Source organism: Musca vetustissima, unplaced genomic scaffold (genome assembly GCF_032173495.1).
Source record: "Musca vetustissima isolate MV318-11 ecotype Yass unplaced genomic scaffold, APGP_CSIRO_Mvet_v1 utg20272, whole genome shotgun sequence".
Classification (NCBI taxonomy): domain Eukaryota; kingdom Metazoa; phylum Arthropoda; class Insecta; order Diptera; family Muscidae; genus Musca; species Musca vetustissima.
Window position 1 is genome coordinate 56,442 of NW_026878293.1, and position 21,726 is coordinate 78,167.

At 36.8% G+C, this 21,726-nt stretch overlaps 4 protein-coding genes across 4 annotated transcripts; 1 reads left to right on the forward strand and 3 right to left on the reverse strand.

Annotated features, from left to right (window-relative positions):
• Positions 1–3,484: 3,484 nt before the first annotated feature.
• On the reverse strand, positions 3,485–3,991 carry LOC133323095 (large ribosomal subunit protein mL41). Its single transcript, XM_061532053.1, has one exon. The coding sequence runs from the start codon at positions 3,989–3,991 to the stop codon at positions 3,485–3,487; it is 507 nt and encodes a 168-aa protein (XP_061388037.1).
• A 493-nt stretch (positions 3,992–4,484) lies between these two features.
• LOC133323094 (protein virilizer) lies at positions 4,485–11,913 on the forward strand. Its single transcript, XM_061532052.1, has 4 exons — positions 4,485–4,559; positions 4,633–7,000; positions 7,069–8,382; positions 9,943–11,913. The coding sequence occupies exons 1-4, from the start codon at positions 4,494–4,496 to the stop codon at positions 11,907–11,909; spliced, it is 5,715 nt and encodes a 1,904-aa protein (XP_061388036.1). The 5' UTR covers positions 4,485–4,493; the 3' UTR covers positions 11,910–11,913.
• A 422-nt stretch (positions 11,914–12,335) lies between these two features.
• On the reverse strand, positions 12,336–15,388 carry LOC133323098 (5-formyltetrahydrofolate cyclo-ligase). Its single transcript, XM_061532055.1, has 3 exons — positions 15,269–15,388; positions 14,916–15,171; positions 12,336–12,567 (listed from the first exon to the last, which is right to left on the reverse strand). The coding sequence occupies exons 1-3, from the start codon at positions 15,386–15,388 to the stop codon at positions 12,338–12,340; spliced, it is 606 nt and encodes a 201-aa protein (XP_061388039.1). The 3' UTR covers positions 12,336–12,337.
• A 2,811-nt stretch (positions 15,389–18,199) lies between these two features.
• Positions 18,200–18,637, reverse strand: LOC133323097 (ATPase inhibitor A, mitochondrial). The gene is made up of 2 exons (XM_061532054.1): positions 18,529–18,637; positions 18,200–18,420 (listed from the first exon to the last, which is right to left on the reverse strand). The coding sequence occupies exons 1-2, from the start codon at positions 18,579–18,581 to the stop codon at positions 18,213–18,215; spliced, it is 261 nt and encodes an 86-aa protein (XP_061388038.1). The 5' UTR covers positions 18,582–18,637; the 3' UTR covers positions 18,200–18,212.
• Between the last annotated feature and the right edge of the window lie 3,089 nt (positions 18,638–21,726).

A 21,726-nucleotide genomic window follows, 5' to 3' on the forward strand; every position in this document is an offset into this window, starting at 1 on the left:
TATGAAAAATATTTCCAAATATTTGTATACAAATATGTTTTAGTGTAGCGAAAGGATTTTCTGTAGGAGTTATAGACAAGAGAGGTTCGTTTAGAGTTGACATACAAAATAACAAAAAATTAGCAAAATTAGTTTAATAAGAATTAATAAACAAACGATATTTCATTAATATTTATTTATTATAAACATTTTATGTATTATATACATTTTATATTTTATAAAAAATACATATCGAATCTATTGTTGATTGTCGTGGTATAGCCCTTTGTTGTAGAGACCATGATTGTACAGACCCTTATTAAAGAGACCATGATTGTATAAACCCTTATTGAATAGACCATGATTGTAAAGGCCCTTATTAAACAGTCCATGATTATAGAGTCCCTTATTGAAGAGACCATGATTTTATTGACCGCTGTTATCCTCAGCATGCGAAATGACAGCAACAAAAGCCAATATCAAGCTCAAGGTGAATAACTAAAAAAGAAACAAATGTTATGAGATAAAATATCCCTTAAAGTATTATTAGAAGTCCTTACAAATTTAAACATTTTGCTATTATTTATTTTTTGTGGGTTATGAACGTTTTTGCAATAAGATTTAATTTGACACTTTGTTGAAACTTCTTTTCGTTATTTATATTAAATTAAATGTATTCCGATACCAGGGTAATCAACATATTTTGACGAAATCAGTCTGCCGGTTGTTTGTCGTTTTTTGTTTTCCTTTGGGTGTGTTGACTTTATGGAGTCTCGTCATCATAAAACGACAATTCCTTGCGGAACGATGCGTCCGTTATTTTTATTACTTGAAAAATGTTTGAAATGTCTGCCTTTATAATTAGTTGAATATTTAATGAATTATTTAACCGTATATGGAAGAAATGTAATTATTAAAATTAACCGGGGATATTGTAGAAAAGATACGATCTTTTCCTTCTTTCGAAAGAATGGAATCTAGTGTAAGATCTCCCATCTGCAAATAGCCTTCTATTTTTAGAAAAACGTTAAAAGGCTGTATTTCTCTGTAGAAGTCCCTTCAAAGGTTCCGCTCTATAGATTTTCTTTATCTATGGAACACATAAATTGATATTTTGTCTATAGATCATGAATTCATCACATGTCACTACAAGTTCTCTAAAAGTGTCTTATGTTTATAAATTACCTCCAAAAGATCTACAGATTTTGTTTTAAATTTATAGGCATAAAGTTATAGGTATTCTGTCTCTATAAAAAGTATTTACGATTTCTTCTGTTCATAGAATAAAATCGTATAAAAAAGAAAAAAACTGTAAGGCCTCAAATTCTTAATTGTATTGAATATCTATCTATAAGACTTTGAAAGAACATCTTTCTAAGGCTATGTCTAATGACCACTAATCTATATATTCCAAATTTCATATCTGAATTATTCAAAAAAAAACATCGATTAGTGTCGCTTTGTATATATTAAACTTACCAAAGCCCGCCTATTTATAGCATTCCTCAAAAAAAAGAGTTTGCTTGGCAATTGTTTTAAATTTGGCAACTAATTATAAAGTCAGACATTACAAACATTATTTGAATATGTAATAAAAAAGTCTTCATTCTTACGCAATTGTATTTTTATGCAGACGACAAGATTGAGTGAAAATAAATTACAGAATTCTGATTGTAACCGTATGCTGCCCTTTTAATCAAATGCTATATTTGATTTTAATATAAATAACGGAGAAATGTTTCAATACAGTATCAAATCAAATAGCAACTTCTTTACAACATTACATTCTAAATATCAACCCAACCAACAAAATGTTCAAATTTGTAAGGATTTCAAAATATTTTATTAAATATTGGTCTGTTCTCGTACTGCAAGAATCTACTCGATTTTACTATTTTCTTTGATATCATAAAGAAAAATTCGTTATCGTAGTAAAAAGTAGTAGATTCTTGCAGTACGGGAACAGACATTATTTAACTTTAAAAGATTTTTTGTTATTTTCAGTTGTGTGTCCTGTTTTTCGTAGCTGCTGTCATCACTGTCAGCTGTAATGCTGAAGAGGATGGTCAATACAATCATGGTCTATTCAACAAAGGACTCTACAACCATGGACTATTCAATAAAGGTATCTACAATCATGGTCTATTCAACAAGGGTCTCTTCAATCATGGACTTTTTAATAAGGGCCTTTATAACCACGGTCTCTTTAACAATGGCCTCTACATGGCCTCTATAATAAAGGACTTTATCAGGGAGAACAACAATAATAATGTAATAAAAATTAATGAAATAAAATAAAAAGCAAAAATGAACACAAAAATAAAATATTTTAAAAACTATTTCTACAGGATTGAACCTTAAGAATGCATTTTATAAGATAAGATTTAATCAATACCTAAGGCTTCTTCCTAAAGATTCTCAGTGATAATTTTTTTTAGAAATATTTATAAAAAATGTTCATAAGCGGCTATTTGTAAGAATATTATCCCCGAAAGTTTCAATGTTTATAAAATTGGATTTTACTTGACGTTTTTTAAGGATTTTATAGGTCCAAAAACTGGGATTTTTAAGGAGATTTTTCTTAAGAAATATAAGAGATTTAATCGTTGGTCTCTTAAGGATATTTTCTCAAGGAATCTTATCGTTCTATGTATGGATTTTTTTAAATGTTTTCCCAAGCATTCTCAGATCTCAAAGAACATTTACTCAAGGAATAGAGGAGTTCAAAGTGTTAATTTTGAGCGTGGATTTTTTACAAATACGCGTATTAAAAAAAATAAATTTTCAAGGAATATAACAGCCCTAAGTATGGATTTTTTCAAACATATATTATCAAGAAATATAAGAGTTATAAACGTATATTTTTGGACTTTTTCTGTAAGATATTAAATTTCTTTGATCAGGTCCTCGAAAGCATTAAATTTTTATTTTTTAAATTCCTTAGATATTTGTTAAATAGCATGAACAAAAACAATGGTTTCGAGGCCCATATCTCCGCAAATATGGATTTTCGAAAAAACTAGGTCGATCTAGACTAGGTCAAAATATTACAATGTGAAAAGATAGAATGAAATTTGGACACTCCTTTCGATTGATATAAAATCTACAAATTTTGACACTTTGTGGGGAAACTATCAGAAGGAGTGGACCAATGGTTTCCATTTTCAAACATTATTACTTTAATCGAATGCTCAATTCACATGATATTCTAAAATAAATTCGAACGGACGGACATTTTTATATCGATTCCAAATTATTTGAAACGGATTTGCTCCAAAGAAACATGGGGGTCCATAACCAATTTTCAGATGAGGCACATTTTTACCGTATCAAACTGTATATATACCCTCATTAGCCATAAAGTTAAAAGTATAATTAAGGTCCTAATGACAGCAACCTTTTTTCAAAAATCGTCCTTCACACCGGGTATATGACAACGCATTTAATAAAAAGTAATCCACATTTCTCGTTTAGTTTTAAAAAATATCAACAACAAATTTTTATTTTAGAAAATATCAGAGCCGGTCTTTCTAGCACGTATCAGGGCCTCCTCTGCAGTCAACTTTTCATTCTCTGAAGGTTCCACAGGCGACAAATCTTCCTTCAACTTGCCCTCCTTGAAGTCATCGATAATCTTCTTCGAATATACGGCATTGAACAAATCCAAACTGGTGAATTCCGATTGTATGACTTCGGGTGCCTTATATGAAACATATGGCCGCAATTTGCATCCCTCCAAATCGGGTACAATTAATTCGGGAATCTTTTCTGGAATCTCAACATATTTGCCATTTACATAGATGCCGGTATCGCGGACACCACGCTTGTGAATTGGTACCGGTGCCTCGAGAGGATTTTTACGTTGTGCTTCTTTGACGACTCTGGTGCCTCGTTTATTGTAAACCAAGAATTTACGGAAATTACGTTTGCCTTCCAGCGGTGCGGTGGTGGAAATCGAACGATGACCACTTAGTGTCGACAGTGACGATACGATACGTTTGCAATTTTGCATTTTTATTTAATAAATTATAATCTTTTCTTGGTTGGTTTTTAGAGGCTTCCAATGCTTTTTTAATTTATTAAATAACCTCACAACAGCTGTTTAATAATCGATTTTTAAATTACTCGAACTGTCAAAATGCTTTCAACCCAGTGGCAACACTTTTGTTTACAGGTTTTCATAGCGCCCCAGCTTTTGCTTTGATCAGATAGTTTGTCGTCGGTGTGACCTGTGAGTGTGTGTGTTTGTAAACAACACGGGTTCTCACGTCGTCTCCCTCCCACCTCATTCGTAAATTCTCCGTTATACCACTTTGAGCTCTTTTTTATCGGTCATTTTGTCTTCTCCTGTCAAACGCTGGCAGATGGAACGTTTTTCAGTTTTATCGGCGATCTATTTGCTTGCGTGAAGAATTTATTAATGAGTTAAAAATTGGAAAAATTGAAATTTGACACGGAATTTCGCATAATTATTTTATAAATATCCTCAATTGGACCAGAAGACCCTGAGCAAAATGACGGACACTGAAGATGTCAGTGAGCTATTGTTTTTTGACACTTTTTCCCATGAATCAGATGCGGTAAGTTGAGACCTCGTAGCATCGGCATTGACGCATTTTTTTAATGAGGGGCTGTTCTCATTCTATTATTTAGGACATAAATTTGGATCTGGTGCAATTTCCCAAGCCGGTCTTTATCACACAGGTGCGCATTATACCACTGGGTGCCCGTGTCCAGGCAGACTTCCCGGGTGGCGTACGTTTGGGTGCCACCAATCCCTCAAAATTTGACATTGAATTCTTTGTCAACGATTTGGGTATGCCGGGTGCATCAACCTTCGAAAACTTGGGCCAGCTGCAGTATAATCAAAACGACTGCATACATTTGGAATGTACCCAGGAAAAGATACCCACCGACGGGTTGGTATTGCGAGGCTGGTATAATACTATTACCTTGGCGGTTTATGGTATATTGACAAATTCCTTGACGGAAAATATTGCCAGTCCACCGGCGGCACCATGTGAGCCGGAAGATATGGAAGAGATTGCTCCGAATCTAAGTGGTGAGGCTAGGAATAGCAGCCTGCAAGATGAGGAGATGAAGGAGGAGTGGAAGGAACCATTACCGGGTGAGCTACCGGTGGTTGCAGCTGCTCACGGGCATGAACGTGAAGATATCGATTATGAGGGTATGCGTAGTCGTGGTCTATCATCAAGTGGTGGTGCTGAACACTATCGTCGGGATTCGGGTGATGAACGAGGCGAGAGGAGGGCAAGAAAGTCTTCGAGGTCGTCGGAAAGATCACCGACATCATCGCGTAATCGTTGTCATTCCGAGAGTAATGATAGAGAATATATACGTACTCGTGATCGAGATAGGGAGACAAGGGAACGGGAGAAGAACATGAGGGATTGGTCACGCAGCCCTGTCTACGGTCATAGATCAAGAAGAAAACGTTCTGAACGTTCACGTTCCGATATTGAAGATGCACACAAATGGCCGCGTACTCCGCCCGCAACAATTGTTTCACCGGCCCGGCCACGTTCCCCAGATTATAGTGATGAAGAGTCGGCCCATTACAAGTCATCCAAGGGACGTAATTATGCCCGCAGATCATCGGAATCATTGGATGCTGTGGCCACCTGCAATGAAAATCCTGAGACGACATTACCCGAGGAAGAAGAAACCCCCGGTACACCTGTAGAACAATATGAACCCATTCTCAGTGATGATGAGATCTTAGACGATGAACCCGATGACGATTCTAATACCAATGATGATCAGGCCCAGGCAGCAGATGAATTTGAACAAGAAATTCAATTGGCTGCGGCCCAGGCGAAACCGGCAATTATTGATTTTAATCCCTATAGCCAACCTGTGCAGAAGTTCAATGAAAGTTTTGTTAAACAATATGACAAAGATGTAGAAGTTTTCCAGACGCTGTTAAACAAATATGCGGCACAAACAAAATGTGAAACATTGTCGGGATTCAAAGACCCCAGCACAAGTGCTGAAGAGAAGGAAACTTTTGTCTATTTGTGTGAACAATTTATCAATCAATTGTCTTATGTCTCTTCGGATTATAAACGTAGAGATTATATTTTCCACGAGCTATTCGGCAAGAAGGAAAATTTAAAATTGGTTTACAACATTCTATTGGTGGCTTTGGATTTTGAGGCTGCCTGCGCCCAACCCCAACCAGCATTTAAAATACGACACATAAAGACCGGGGCAAGATTAATGGAACTACTGGCTCCTTGTGCCACGCTCTTTGAATATTTATTGAACACAGTTAGCTATGATCCATTTAAAGCCATATTGGTGTTGTATCATCAAAATTATATGGCCTTATCCATAAAGCTGTTGCTGCTAAAGGCCATCTACTCGCTACTGGATACCAAGCCAGCCCTGCAATATTTCCTCTCCCCAGCCGTGGATGGTTATCAATTAATTCTCGATTTGTTACATAGCTCAAAGCTAACGCGTACCAAATACTTCCTGCAATCCATTATTAAAAAACTCCATTTGAATGAGGCATTGGCAACAATCAGGGAGACCTGTACAAATCTCTTTGTCCTAACCAATTATGAACCATCCAGCATGGAACCTTTTAGCATTTTGGAATCTGCAGTATTGCAAGTCATTGATGCTTTACATGAAAATTGTCTTTCCTACCAACAGCCGAGAAGATTTTTACCCGTCTCCAAGAAATTTGAAATTTCTCTGGACTCATCGGCTCAAAGAAGTTTTGCCAATTTTTTACGTTCATATTTTAATCATCATACCTTGGCGGAATCTCTGCTTTTGTTGTTGAGTAATTGTGACACTTTGCCATCTTCATTGGTTTTGGCAAGTTTGGATCTGCTGCAAGCTCTATTGTCTACCCACATTGGTATTGACTATTTGGTGGATGATGGTTTCGAAGTGGCTCAAATGTTGGTGGCCATACTTTTGGGTATTGAAGATATACCCTCACCGGAAATGGAAGATGTTGCTGAACCCGATGAGGAGGAGGGGGAGGGTAAGTAAATCATATAAAATTTTCAATAAAAATAAGTAATAATGAATATTATCCATACTACATTGCAGATGCTGAAATGAAACCGGTAGACTCGGAAACCAAACCCTCAGAGGAAGATGCTAAAAAATCTCCCGCAGCAACGAAGGAATCAACCACAACAGATGCCACGGCATCAACTACAGACAACGCCGATAACAAATCCAACACCGATACCGAAACCGCCATGGAACTCGTGGAGAATGAAGACATCCAGGTGATGGCACAAAAGCACTGCAAACGTTCCTATGAAGATCAATTTATAAAATTGGGAATTGAATTATCCTACAAAGTGCAGACGCGCTATCATCTTGATGCGATTATCTTCTATTCCACAGTGGCGGAACCCTATGATGCCGCCACATTGGCCACACATTTACATGCCCTATATTCGCAGACCTGTAATGCCGATGGCCGACAATATACCGTGGAAGTTATTGGCCTAAATAACCAACTGCACATTTTTATGGATCTGATAAAACAAGAACAACGTTTACAGGCCCAACGGCAACTCTCAAGCCCCGGTGCCAAATATAAAAGTCCTGTACTCAGTTATGCTGTCGATATGGTCGACTGCTGTGTACGCTATTGTGAAAATCTGGATTATCTAATTGAGTTCGGCAAACGCATACTCGAATTGGCGAAGAATCATGAAACATTTGAACCATCCGTTTCGGCTGTATTACAAGAGCTATTTGTCTATTTGAAACCCATAGAGGTGACAAATATTTTCTCCTATGATGATATAACACCCTTGGTAGAGGTTATCACCCGATCCATGGAATATGTTACCACATTCCCAGGTGATTTAATAATGGGTTTGAGAATTTTACGACATTTGGCAATTGGTCCTGTGTCAAGACTCTATAAATCAGCCGATACTGAGGAGTTAAAACATCGTTATGTCGCCTTACAATTCTATGCCGCAGATGGTATACAAACCCTATTGCAGATTTTAGAAAAACTTTGTGCATATTTTGAACAACCTGGACTCCATACACCATCACTGATGACCATTCAGGGTATCCATTGTTGTCAAATTATTCTGCCCACATTGCAGATTTTACGAGAAATGCTATCATTTGCCATTCAATGTCGTGATGCAGAATTTAAAGATTTAACCGCCATCGATCATTTAATGCGTACCTATTATTTAATGCATTATTTCCCCAGTAATAGTCCTGCAGCAGCTGAAGTGGAAAAATCGAAATATGAAATAATACAAACACTTCTTGCGTACACGCAACCCAATGAACTGCATGAAGAGTTATTGCACAAGTCATTGTGGACTCAAATGATACGAGAGATATTGAAGAATATCGATAGTCCATCAACATTTATACCAGGTGAGTGGAGGGGATATTTTTCTAGAGCTGCTCAAGTTACGAAAAAGGTTAAGAGAAATCTGAAATTTATGCGGAAATTCTCGAGGGACTATGCAAACAGTATTGTTAGTGACTTCCAGATTAAAACAATTTCGATGCGTGTAAAGGTGGTTCAAGTCAACCCTCTAACGGAAGAGAAACTACGCAGTCGGAATATTCGGTATCTGAAAGAACTTTCCTCACTAATAAAGTCGATCGTCGGAAACTTGATGTGGCCAGGTCACTTTATAGTACCTTCAAACCTATTAAACGTCAAAATTTTTCTCAATTGACTTCGAGCCTATAAATTGTTTAAATAGATTCTGACCTGTAGTCGTGGATTTTTAAAATAACTTTTTCGAGGTGTGGGTTTTAAAAATTTTTTTTCAAGCTACCTTCCGACCTACAGGCTTGGATTTTTAAAAGATTTGTTTCAAGGTACCTGCTGACCTGTAGGCGTTGATTTTTAAATTATAATTTTTCAGGGTATCTTCTGACTTATAGGAGTACCATCTGACCTAAAGCGTAGATTTTTATATTTGTTCAGGGTACCCACTTTTAGTTGTGTGTTTTTAAAATATTTTTTTAAAGGGGTTCAGACCTATAGGCGTGGATTTTTAAAATATTTTTTGAAGGCGTTCTGACCTATAGGCGTGGATTTTTAAAATATTTTTTTAAAGGGGATCGGACCTATAGGCTTGGATTTTTAAAGGTATTTTTTAAATGTGTTCAGACCTATAGGATGGATTTTTTAAAGGTGTTCAGACCTATAGGCGTGGTTTTTTAATAAATATTTTTTTAAAGGGGATCGGACCTATAGGCTTGGATTTTTAAAGGTATTTTTTAAATGTGTTCAGACCTATAGGATGGATTTTTTAAAGGTGTTCAGACCTATAGGCGTGGTTTTTTAATAAATATTTATTTTTAAAGGAGTTCTGACCTATAGGCTTGGATTTTTTAAAGGTGTTCAGACGTGTAGGCTTGGATTTTTTAAAGGGGTTCTGACCTATAGGCTTAGATTTTTTAAAGGTGTTCAGACGTATAGGCTTGGATTTTTTAAAGGTGTTCAGATGTATAGGCGTGGATTTAAAAAAAATAAAGGGATTCAGACCTATAGGTGCCTTCTTTTAAGGGAACTTCTGTTTATAGGCCTGGATTTTTTAAAATATTTTTTAAAGGGGTTCAGACCTATAGGCGTGGATTTTTAAAATATTTTTTAAAGAGGTTCAGGCCTATAGGTGCCTTCTTTTAAGGGAACTTCTGTTTATAGGCGTGGATTTTTAACATATTTTTTAAAGAGGTTCAGACCTATAGGTACCTTCTTTTAAGGGAACTTCTGTTTATAGGCCTGGATTTTCTAAATATTTTTAAAGTTGCCTTCCAACCTGTACGTCTCAATTTTTTTAATTTTATTTTGATAGACCTTTGGATATTTTTTTTTCACAGACGGTTCTAATCTTTTCATGGTTTTTATAACATTGTTGCATCATATTTTATTTTTATTCCTAACCCATTTTTTTACTCCTATTCTTCTTCTCGCAGGCCTCCTAGTATTGGCAGAATTATTACCCCTCCCGCTGCCTGTACCATTACCGCAAACCGATGCTAATACACCCAGTGGTGAGAGCCTCAAAACAAAAGCACAACGTTTACTTACCGAACGTAAGCTATGGTCAGCACATCTACATCCCCAGGGGGCGCAAATTGCCCGGCTAATTGAAGCTATGGCTCCCTCTTCATTCCCACAGCTAAGTGATCTTTTGACACGAGTATGTCTCCAATTGGCCGATTTGGCACCCAATATGACACTATTGATTTCGAAGACCTTTAGCGATTTACTATGCAATGAATGGACTTCCGCAGGACAACAACCATCAGCACAGCTATCACGTCTCCTGGCATTTTATGCCCGTCTCAATGTTTATCCATCATTGAAGATATCCACCTTATCTATTTTATCGGGCAAGTTATGGGATTTATTCCACCAATTGCTGTTACTTAAAAATCCCTCCGAGGTTGGTATTAAATGTCAAATTTCGGTACATCGTCTATTGGAAAGTTTTTTGGATACCGAAGTTTCTTTCATTGCCACCAAAAATGTTTTGGCCAATAACAATACAAATCATTTGCTGAACTTGGCTTCGGCCCTGCCCAACAAGGAATTGATACCGAAAATTGCTGATGCCCTTTTCGGCAATTTAATGCAGGCCGATGTTAAGCAAGGTGAAATCGCCACTTTGGCTCTGAGGAATATGATAATTCTCACCGATCATGATATTACCTTTTATCATTTGTCCACGGTATTGAAGCAGAAGAAGGCGGAATTTCAAGAATGGTTAACAAAATTAACGGAAACAAATGATGCGACTACAACCCCGGTGGCCTATAATCCCAATGTAGAATCCTTGATATTGCTACTACGTTCCATGACACAAATTGAAGATCTGAATCAGCAGTACAGCTATATACCACCAAGGACATTGAAATTGTCGCCCCAAGAATTGGCCATGATAATTGGATTTAATCGGGAAGAAGAGAAAACGATTATAGATCGTTTGTTGGCGTTGTTGGAAAAGGGTGAGGTGGCAGCTGAAGTGAATGTATCCTTAAAAAGTGATTTACAGCAGCTAAAGGAAATGTTAATCTCCAGCGATGTGGTTATGTCTTCGGGTAACGATGAAGAATCTGTGGCGTCCGGAAATGAACTGAACAATGAACCCACTTTACCCCAAACTGAAAGTATTGTTTCCCAATATGATGCCCGGCCCGTGTTTACCGTCTACGATCCATTGAATGGTGATGATTATCAAATGACCAGCGATTATTGGCTGCAGGCCCTAAACATTGATGACCTCACCACGCAGGACTTTGAGACACAATATGAACGGGTTACATGTGATCTGACAGAATTGGCCCAATCCTGTCTCACACCGGAGTGTAATTTATCCTCCGATTGCAAGAGGGTTTTACATTTGTCCGCATCACCACAATCGAATCGTGAACGCACACCCACAGCACCCTGTTTCCGTACCCGACGTGTTGAGGTGGAACCCAGCACTGGAAGGCCGGAGAAGAAAATCTTTGTAACCTCAATGCGTGGCAGAGGTTATGCCCGGCCACCACCTTCCCGTGGAGATTTGTTCCGTTCACGTCCACCCAATACATCACGGCCACCCTCCCTGCATGTTGATGACTTTTTGGCTTTGGAGACATGTGGAGCCCAACCCACGGGACCCACAGGCTACAATAAAATACCACCATTGATGCGTGGTTCTCGTGTTGGACGTAATCGTGGTTCTAGGATATCAGCTGCGGTGGCCTATCGCAAGACGAAACTTATACGCACCAATTCTCCACTGACATGGAGTGAAAATGGTCCCCCCTCACACTATCGTTCCAATGATTCTCATTTTGGTGGAGGGTCTTCGGGTGAACCCCATTATGTCACTTCACATTTTACCGGGCGTATAAGAGGTCGTGGCCTAAGGTCAAGACCATATATGCGTTAAAACAAAACAGTGTTTTTAAATTATTTATTTTTTTTACTATTTTTGCAGCTTGCTGAACAAAAAAAGTTTTCCATTATATTTTTCTTAATTGACTTTATTAAAAACAAAAACATTCAATTAATTTTTCACAAACAAAGACAAAATACATTAAAAAATATATTTAGTATATAATAATAAAAAAAACAATAAAATATACACATAAACAATTTAATCTATTTACTAACGTCATTCTAATAATCATTACATTGTGTCGGCGGTGCATTGCTTCTCAATGCCCTTGTCATTCTTATCTCTATTTTTTTTTTATTTTTTGCTTTGTTTACATTCTTATCAAACTATATATTGATAATCCTTATTACATTGTAATTTATCAACAATGCTTGTCCATAAATCTTTTCCAGATTTTTGTTTTTTGCAATGATTGCCCTCTATTCCGTTACAATTGTATGAATTTTAACATCATGCTCCTCCAATGGCAGTTCACCATCTTCGACAATTTGTTCCCGAAAAGCCAAAGCCATTAAGGTAGTTTTCTTATTCGGATAGGTATTATAGTGTCGTCTCAAATACGCATCATAATAGCCCATACCATGACCCATGCGGCCACCATTTAGTGTGAATGCCACACCGGGTATTAGGAATAAATCAATACCTTGTCCTGCAAGAGAAATCAACAAAATAGATTGTATTAACAAACTGATTAAAATTTGACACTGAAATATGCCAAAAAGTTGGCGCCTCGCCCAGTATTAAATTTATTTACCAAATTGTTATGGTAAGTAGGCTATGCCATGATCGACATTATGTCCTCCTACACTTACTAAATGTATGGATTCTGAAACATTAAAATAAAAATCCTTGACACCCTATGGCTTCACGATGGCAAATGATTCAAAGATACTTTGGAAACCCTACTGTCGACTACGCCACCCAACAGTGCTAAATCCAATGAAGCACTGGACAGGAAAGCCTGTCTGTTATTGGCAGATATATGTCCAAGGCCCTAGTGATAAGGAATTTCTTTTGGCAAGCGGTCTATAGTGGAACAAAAACCTGCTACAAAGTATCCATCGTTGCTGCAGACAGTTCAAACTTCGATTTCGTATGAATTGGTAGCTAAAAAGAATGGTGAGAAGGTTACCACAGGATGACAATAATCGGATCAAGGGGCAATCCTCCAAATCAACATCCAAACATTGTGAAACGACAACACGACAAATGGTCTCAGAAAATGGATCCGGATACTGGGGCCCGAGCAACCCATCGTAAAGATGAATGAATCATCGCAATCGGAAACCACTAAACGAGCCAGCCCGGATACTGTGGCCGATGAGTTCCTCATCGTAAAGATGGATGAACCATCGGAACCGGGAACCACTATGCGAGTCAACCCAAAAGACATCTCTGACAAGAAGATTTATCGGAGAGCGGTTAATTACTGCAACCGGTTTATCGGACGGGATAGAGACTCGATAACGGACAAGGAATTCATTCTAATTCATTCTAATTAACATCAAATACATTCGGAAGTTTTCCAGTAAATATCCGTACGATGTTGCGAAGGGCTTCTTAATTGGTCGAATTCCAACTTCACGTGCGAAATAGAGATTCTTTTGCAGTTCTCAGGGCGGTTTTTTCACTGGAGCCGCATACCTTTAAACAGACCGGTAGCTCGGTCTTTTAGGCTGCCCACAAGGAATTTTTATTAGCTTCCCAGCTTATGAACCTTGTTTCAGCATAAAGAAATTGAGTCCCCTAGAACCTTGGCGGTAATTAAAGGTAGATGCGTCTCCGCTGCCATATGGTAAACAGTGAGGCCGTTGACTTTGTGGGGAATATTTTCATATTCCACATATGGAAAAATTCGGTATCTAAATTCCACATAGGTCCTCAGATATATATCACAAACAATTGTTCAAAATTAACTGGAGGATAGTTCTTCCGACGTCCCCGAACAGGTCTAGTTGAGATAGTCCGTTGTCAAATGTTTTGTAAAGTCGATCTGTTCCGTTAGCTTCCTCTCACAATATGCGTCTGTTATAATTATTCCGAGCAACTGAGTAGGATTATCTGATGCTTAGGACTTTGGACTTTCGATGTACAAAGTGTCTCTTAGGATATGTTACCTCAGCACCGTTAAATGAGACAGAAGTCCAATTATCCTTTTGTCCTGCATTCAATTTACTCGATTCTAGCCTCTTTTTTTGCTCGCCGTCCGGTAGCATACTCAAAATTTGAGTTCATGCTCATTTGCTATTTCTGCCGATATAAATTCAAGTATTTCATGCGCCGGTATATAGCGAGCAGCGATAATTCCATTCTGCTAGCCAAGTATAGGACAGTTCTCTGCATCGACGATTCGTGAATTCTTGAAACTCATAAAAAAAGAACGGCATGCAAAGATTTTAAAGTCAGGTGGTCTGTTGATTGATATGATAATTGGAAGATGGTCTGACCTCTGTGAAGCGGCGGGGCGGGGTGTTCGGCAGGTTTGGTAGGCTTTGATCGAAATATGGTGCATTGAAACGACCAACATGGGGTTGATACATAATTGTCGGTTGAAAATTGTAGCTAAAAAATTGGAGGTTATATAAAAATATTGGCACATTTTTTTACATTTCTGTTAGCCGAACATTGTAAAGCCTAATTAACTCTGAATCGACTAGTGGTGAAAAGTACAGCGTTCAGAGATTATAAAGTCGGGTTGTCTGCTGATATATGTAGATGATAATAGGGTGATTTGAGCTAACCCCTATGAAATGGCAGGTGACATGTTACAGCATTCGTCAGGCTGAGATACAAAATATATATCCAGAATATTAAGGCAATACCCCCGTGAAAAACATTGAGCTAAAATGAATTGGGCAGCATGTTTGGTAGCCCTTGATTGGAATCTGGTGCATAGAAATTTCTTAGGCGATTGATAACCCCAATACTACATACTTTATATTTAAAATTTTAAGGTTTCTGTTGGAAACTTATTTTTTCTCTATATTCCCTCCTTACCATTTGTTAAAGCATTTTCACGACCCTCCTTGGCACTCGGCTGTTTAATATTCCATTTGGTTAGCGGCAATGAATTGTAATCTTCCAAATTTTTAAGCCGAACCATTTCCATATTACTACCCTCATAGGTGGGTACGAAGACATGTTTTTCTAAGCGAAAACATTCGCTCAACAAATCGCCCGTATCAACTTCAGACGCTGTACTCAAATATATGCTAACGCGTTGAGAATTGCGAAATGCTTCGGTTTTCAAAACCTAAATAAAAACAAAGTAAACAAAAAACAAATGAACATAAAAGTTCAATAATTAATTGATAAAGATAATCAGTAGATTTTGGAATCATTGATGTTACCTTTTCCGTAATTGCTTTAGATTGTCGTGCTCGGGATTCCGGTGTTATGTTCTTTAACACCTCACCTTTCATGCGACTACGGAGGGCCACCTTAAGGGGATTGGATAAATTTTTGGCCATAGTGCTGTTTATTTTTATGATTTAGCGAAATATTAAACTATTTTTGTCCGATAGTCTCTTTGCGTGCGTGCCCTATATGTATCGCGATCGACAATCAGTTGTTGACTGCTGGACAACTCAGTGTGTTATTGTTTTCATTGGTGTTCTTTTTTTCGGAATATCATTACGAGTTGAGACCGGTTTGTGGTGGCTGTTCTCGGAAACATTTGTTCTCAGCTGAAAAGTGTGCACTCTTTACATTAGGGTATTGCTTTTGTTGTTGTTGCTTTTTGTTCGTAAAATGAGATTATGTTGTTTATTCTTATCAAGTGTGTATTTTTTTGCTCCTCCAAGAGCCTCATAGTGGGTAATTACAATAGAATAATGTAATGTTGACCAAATGTCCTGTGTTCGCAGTAGGCAATTGAAGTGTCATCTTTAGTTAACGATCATTGTGAAGGACACTTAAATATATTTTTGTTTTTGGCAGGTCAGGTAGGTTACTAAAAATAAGAAATATGAATGAGAACTTAAGAATTTAATGGGGGTTATTACTTACAAGAAATCGGTATATTACAGGTTCTTCCATAGATTCGAACCTAAAAGAGGTGTGTCCAGGATACCTAATAAAGCTAACATGGAAATATCAGAGTACTTTACACGGTACGTCAGCTCAGATGATTTAATAGGTGCATGCACCCCCTCCAAGGTTCGAATTTGTTTCTCTTCTTAGGTTGATGTTACTTTTGGCATATCACCAGTCTATATTCGTTTGTAACCAGCTTATATTCATTAATACATGACCCGTAGTGCCAAATGACCACACAGCCGCCACATACTCCTTACGTGTCAGGAGGTTTGAATTTGGACCATTTTAGAAGACACAAAAACATAGACACATAAAAAATCACGTTAGGCTATCGCACTTTCATTTCATAGCTATTAGTTGATACTCCGTCACAATTGATGTTCCGCAAATTTGTAAAAGCCTGCAGGATTAATATAGGCGGCAAGAATATTATAATTAAATGTACTTTTCCAAATTTCGTAAAATGCACCTTTTGGGATATTTCCCCCTAGGTAATCACAGATCCTTGGTATACATTTGGAGTATGTTTCCTAAATTGCCAACCAACCAATTGTTGACAGCGCGCCAAAAGGTACTTGTAAATAAAAAGCAGCTGATGCACTGATGTCCTTTTAAACAAGCAACAGCTGACTGACACATATGTAAATAAAAACACCAGTGAGCGGTAAAGTATAATCAGTCGGGGCCGACCATACGATACGGATGTTTATTCCGAGCTTACGCAGTATTTCGTGAAATTTGAAACCTCTTACCTGACTATAGGTCAACAGTACCTCTTCCTTACACTGACATATTTTCCGAATGTTACTAATATTCAGTACAGTGGTTTACAATTGGGGCCTATAAATCGACTCAGAAAAATACAAAAAAAATAAGTTTTCGGTCCACTTCATCCCAAAAATATTATCTGGTCATCACCGAAAATTGTAGGCGTTGTCCTTGACCATAACTGGAACCTCTAGTGTTTGACGATGTTCGGCCAATAATTGCGGTCTCTGAAGCGACCAGAGAAACCGACAAAAATTAAGTATTCGTCCATTTCATCCCTAAATATTAACCGATCTTTACCAAAAAAAAGGTGTTCATTGGCCAGAACCCATCCTATATTTCGTGAAGATAGGTCCATAACTGTGGCCTGTATACTACTTTCAAATTATAATGGACAGACGGACGGACACACATGTCTAGATCGACTCGATCTGTTTATTAAAGGTGGGTCTAGGACCAATATTTCGCTCCGTTACAAACACGCAGGTTTTATTATTTTTATTGGGAGGTATCAAAGATGGTTCCCATCGTCGGACTATATATGGGTTTGGTAAAATATTACAATTTGAAAAAATTTAATGAAATCGGACAGTCAATTCCATTGATATTAGATTAACAAATTTAAAAAAAAAATTGAAATCGTGAGGAAGGTACCCTAAGGAATAAAACGACGGGTCCAATCTTCAGACATAATTTATGTATGGTAAAAATATTACGTTGTGCAAAGTTTCGATGATGGATACTTCGCTTGCTTTTGAAAATTCAAAATTTTGACCCTTTGTATAGGAGCTATCAGAACCGATATATCCCATCTTTCAACATTATACAGACATTATCAGATCATCCGTTCGCATGATATTATAAACATAATTATCAGCAAAATGTTCACTATTTTGAAGGGGAGGTACCAGAAAGAGTGGACCCATGAATCCCATATTCGGGCTTAATGTAGGTATGAAAGAAATATTACGATAAAATTGGGGTATTTTATTGGAACCTTAAAGCCCCGTATCTCGGGAAGTACTGATTTCCTCCCTGAACTAACGTATGTTGTTTTAATCGGTATCAGAAGAAGGCCTACTTATGACTACTTATTATTATTATGATTACTACTTACCTTCTGAGAGTTGTTGGTAAAGCGCATTTTATTCCAAATATATATATCGTTGTGATTACGGTTCTAAGGACTACTTGTGGTAAAAATTCCAAAGAGATCTGCAAACTTGCGCTAAACAATTTTTTTTTCCTAAATTTTGTTTGTAAAAATCTTTTAATATTAACAAAAATCTTCAAAATACTCAATTTAAATCAATTCTACTAATTTATTAAAAAAAAGTTTCCAAAATAAAGTTTCAAATCTAACATTCTTTAAACAGAATAACATTTTAAGGCAATTTTTTTAAATTAAAAAACATTCGAGTTGGTCACTCCAAAAATATTGATTTTATTCTCTCTCTTGCCGTGCCGGCTCACTGTTTCTCTCTCCTCTCACTTCTTTTGCTCTTCGGGTTTGGCAGTTTCTGTTTTGGTTTTTAAATTCTTCAATTGTTCCTTTTGTTGTTTATAGAAGAATTCCTCCTCACGGGCCGCCTCCATTTTACCAAAACTGCCTCCAGCTTCACGGATGGTACCACCACCGCCGCCACCTTTACCGGCACCGCTACCCAATTCACCGATTTGAGACATTTTCGAAATGCTAAAAAAGCACACAAAAATTAATCAGATTAATTGCAAATTATGTAATATTTGTTGTGACCCAAATTCAGCGAAAATTGCATCTGAGAGTGAGACCTCTGCTACTTACTGTATCTGCTTGGGATATAAACGTTGTGTGATGCGCCTCAATGTCAGTAGCATACTGGAAATTCTGTTCTATATCGCTCTTCTTTTATAATAATTAGCAAATTGCTATTTTTGCTGTTTATTTCGTCAACAAAATTTCACAAATCCGCTCAGTTGTTGCAGCAGCAATGAGTGTCGGTATTTTGTTTTTTGTTGGTGGTCTATTGTGATTGGTTGTTGACGAAGCTTCTTCTTGCTGTTGTTGGCGATGTTTAATCATTTGTTTATTTTTGTTTGGCGATGATACGATTAGGGTTGCCAATGTTGTTGGAAATCGGTCCTCTACTTCTGGTACCTTCCCCACAATGGGTCCAAATTTTTGAAAAATTATAAATCTCATATGGAGCAAACGGAATGTATGCAAATCGAAAACCAAGATTCAACATTTTTAAAACTTATAAACTTGAAATCTTAATACTTTTACCAAACCTAGGTAGTGTTCGAAATGGAACCCATCGGTCCAATGTTTCTGGTACCGCCCCCACAAACATTCAAACATATATTTCTATAGGAAACCTCTCCTATGATGGCGGACTCTTTGAAAAACATGTACCTTATATAAAGCGAAAAATAAAACCTGTGTTTTATTCGGTCCAATGTTTCTGGTGCCGCCCCCACAAACATTCAAACATATATTACTATAGGAAACCTCTCCTATGATGGCGGACTCTTTGAAAAACATGTACCTTATATAAAGCGAAAAATAAAACCTGTGTTTTATTCTTTAGACCTATGGTTCCAAGTTTTTGAAAATGTATGAAATTTCATCCAAACTTCACACATCGTTAATTTTTTACCACACCAAGATTAAGTCCGATGTTGAGACTAATCGATCCACTCCTACTGGAACCTTCCACTCAGAAGTTTAAAAAAGTTTTTGAAAATGCTTTCTATAATGTCATGCGAGCAGAGCATCCGATTCAAAACAAACATTGCAGATGGAAGATGGGTCTCATCAGCCCACTCCCTCTAGTGTCCCCAACAATGGGTCAACATTTGGAAAACTTGCATACCTCATATGAAGCGAACGGACCAATTGATCCTCTCCTTCTGGCACATTCCCCACAAAGTGTCAACATTTTAAAAAAATTGTTTTTGTAATATCCTGATCTGATCCAAACATTGCAAATCGTAATGTTTCCAAGCCTACATCAAATCTTAGATGGGTTCTATATGGCAACCTTTTCTGCTATCCCTCCAAAGATGATAATCTTTTTGAAAAAAAAAATATATATATACCTCATATAAATCGAATAATAAAACCGGCGTTTTATACCGTAGACCTCCTCAAACCATAAGCAGGAAGTATATATCTGTCGGCAATACCGATTGGCACTTTTTTTCTCGTTTATATTTTCAATAACACGTTAAAAAATAACGAATATTTCATTAAACTTAATTTTTAAACAAATACTTCCTTTTGCAAAAAAATAAATAAATAAAATAAATATTAAAATCTGTGATTATTTTTAAAATAGTATTAAAAAGGTATTTAATGTTCCTTCTACTTCTTCTTTTCTTCCCCCTCCTTGGGTTTCTTTGTCTTCAGCTTCTTCAATTGTTCATTTCGTTGTTTGCGGAAAAATTCTTCTTCCCGGGCTGCTTGTATTTTATCGACATTTCCATCTGATTCACCGGCAGGGGCGCCACCTTTACCTCCGCCAGAACTGCCTTTGCCACCAGCGGCTCCACTTCCTCCTCCTGCACCGCCGCCACCGCCATTCGACATTTGGACGATGCCGATGCTATAAAAAGAATATTACAAATTTAACAATTTGGAGAATTTAATCTTTAGCAATTTGGAATATCGCTCACCGAATTTGTTGCGGAATTATGTTGCAGTTTATGCGCCTGATTATTCTCAACATTTTGAAGGGACTATAGTTTATTTTATTCGTATAATAAAATAATTATTTGGTTTGTTGCACACACAGTAGTCTTATTAAATAATGCACTTGCCCGTCCGGTATGCGGTAGAGGTTATTGTGAATGATAATGAGCTCATAGAAATGCATTGGGAATGGTTGATTAGATTTTAGGGTTGCCAATGGGATTTTATAGGGATTAAACGTTATTAATAGTACTTGTAATAGGTTACCCTGTACGATCAGCTGGTGTATTGTTGAATTGTCAAAATATCCTCTTCATTTTATTAAACAATTGTTAGTTAATTTTTATTATTAAAAAATATATTTTTGTTCTGGAACTGAAAATTACAAAGAAGCGACCAAGAGAAAAATGTTTAGGCGGATATGTTATGGTGTTCGGCGTGGTATATTTTCCAATACTATCAGGTAAGTCGTATTAAAATGAAATATTTCCAAAATGAATACCAAAAATCTCTTTATAGGTCCCACAACTACCCTGCCACTTTGAATCAAGGACTGCGAAATTTCAGTGATGATATTGATCTCCCAATTGGTGGGGGTTTGGAAAAATTACAGGGCAGCTTCAAAGAGGAGACCTATTTTCAAACCCGAAATTATAATTTAATGAAAAATATGCGCCAGCAGGGAGTGGATTTGAAATGTACGGATTGTCATAGGTGATTGGCGGGAGTTTGAAAAGGCTTCGACGAAGATGAGCACCTGTTCGTTGAATAAACATAAAAATTGTCTGGAAGAGGCATTTTTCGTTAATGAGGTAATGGCGGATTTTTCGGCATTTTGAGAATGAATCTGAATTGTATATTCTTTGTAATTCTTTCAGCAAACGGAATGTTCCCAATTGATCAAAGAGAAAATAACAAAGAATTCTAATGGAAATGAAATGGAAGCAAGTCTTCGGCAAAATCAGGATTGATTATAAATATTTGGAATTTTTTTATTTATATAATTTTGGTTTCATTTATATTTTTGTGTGCTGAATTTCTATGTAATATTTTGAGATTTTCATTTTTATTTTTTTTTATTTAGAAATTGTTTATTTTATTGCATTTATGACGAACATAAATCTATGCGAATATAGTTTAGCATTCATAACTGCAATTATGTAAACAATTTCTAAATCTAAGATATTGATATATTTTGGAAAATTTTATAATTATACTTTATATGGTCCAATAAAATCAGAATATATTTTCAAACACCAATCCAATGTGTGGATTTTTTTAAGAATTTTTTTTTTTCGAACTCCATCCACAAGAGGCGTGGATTTTTTT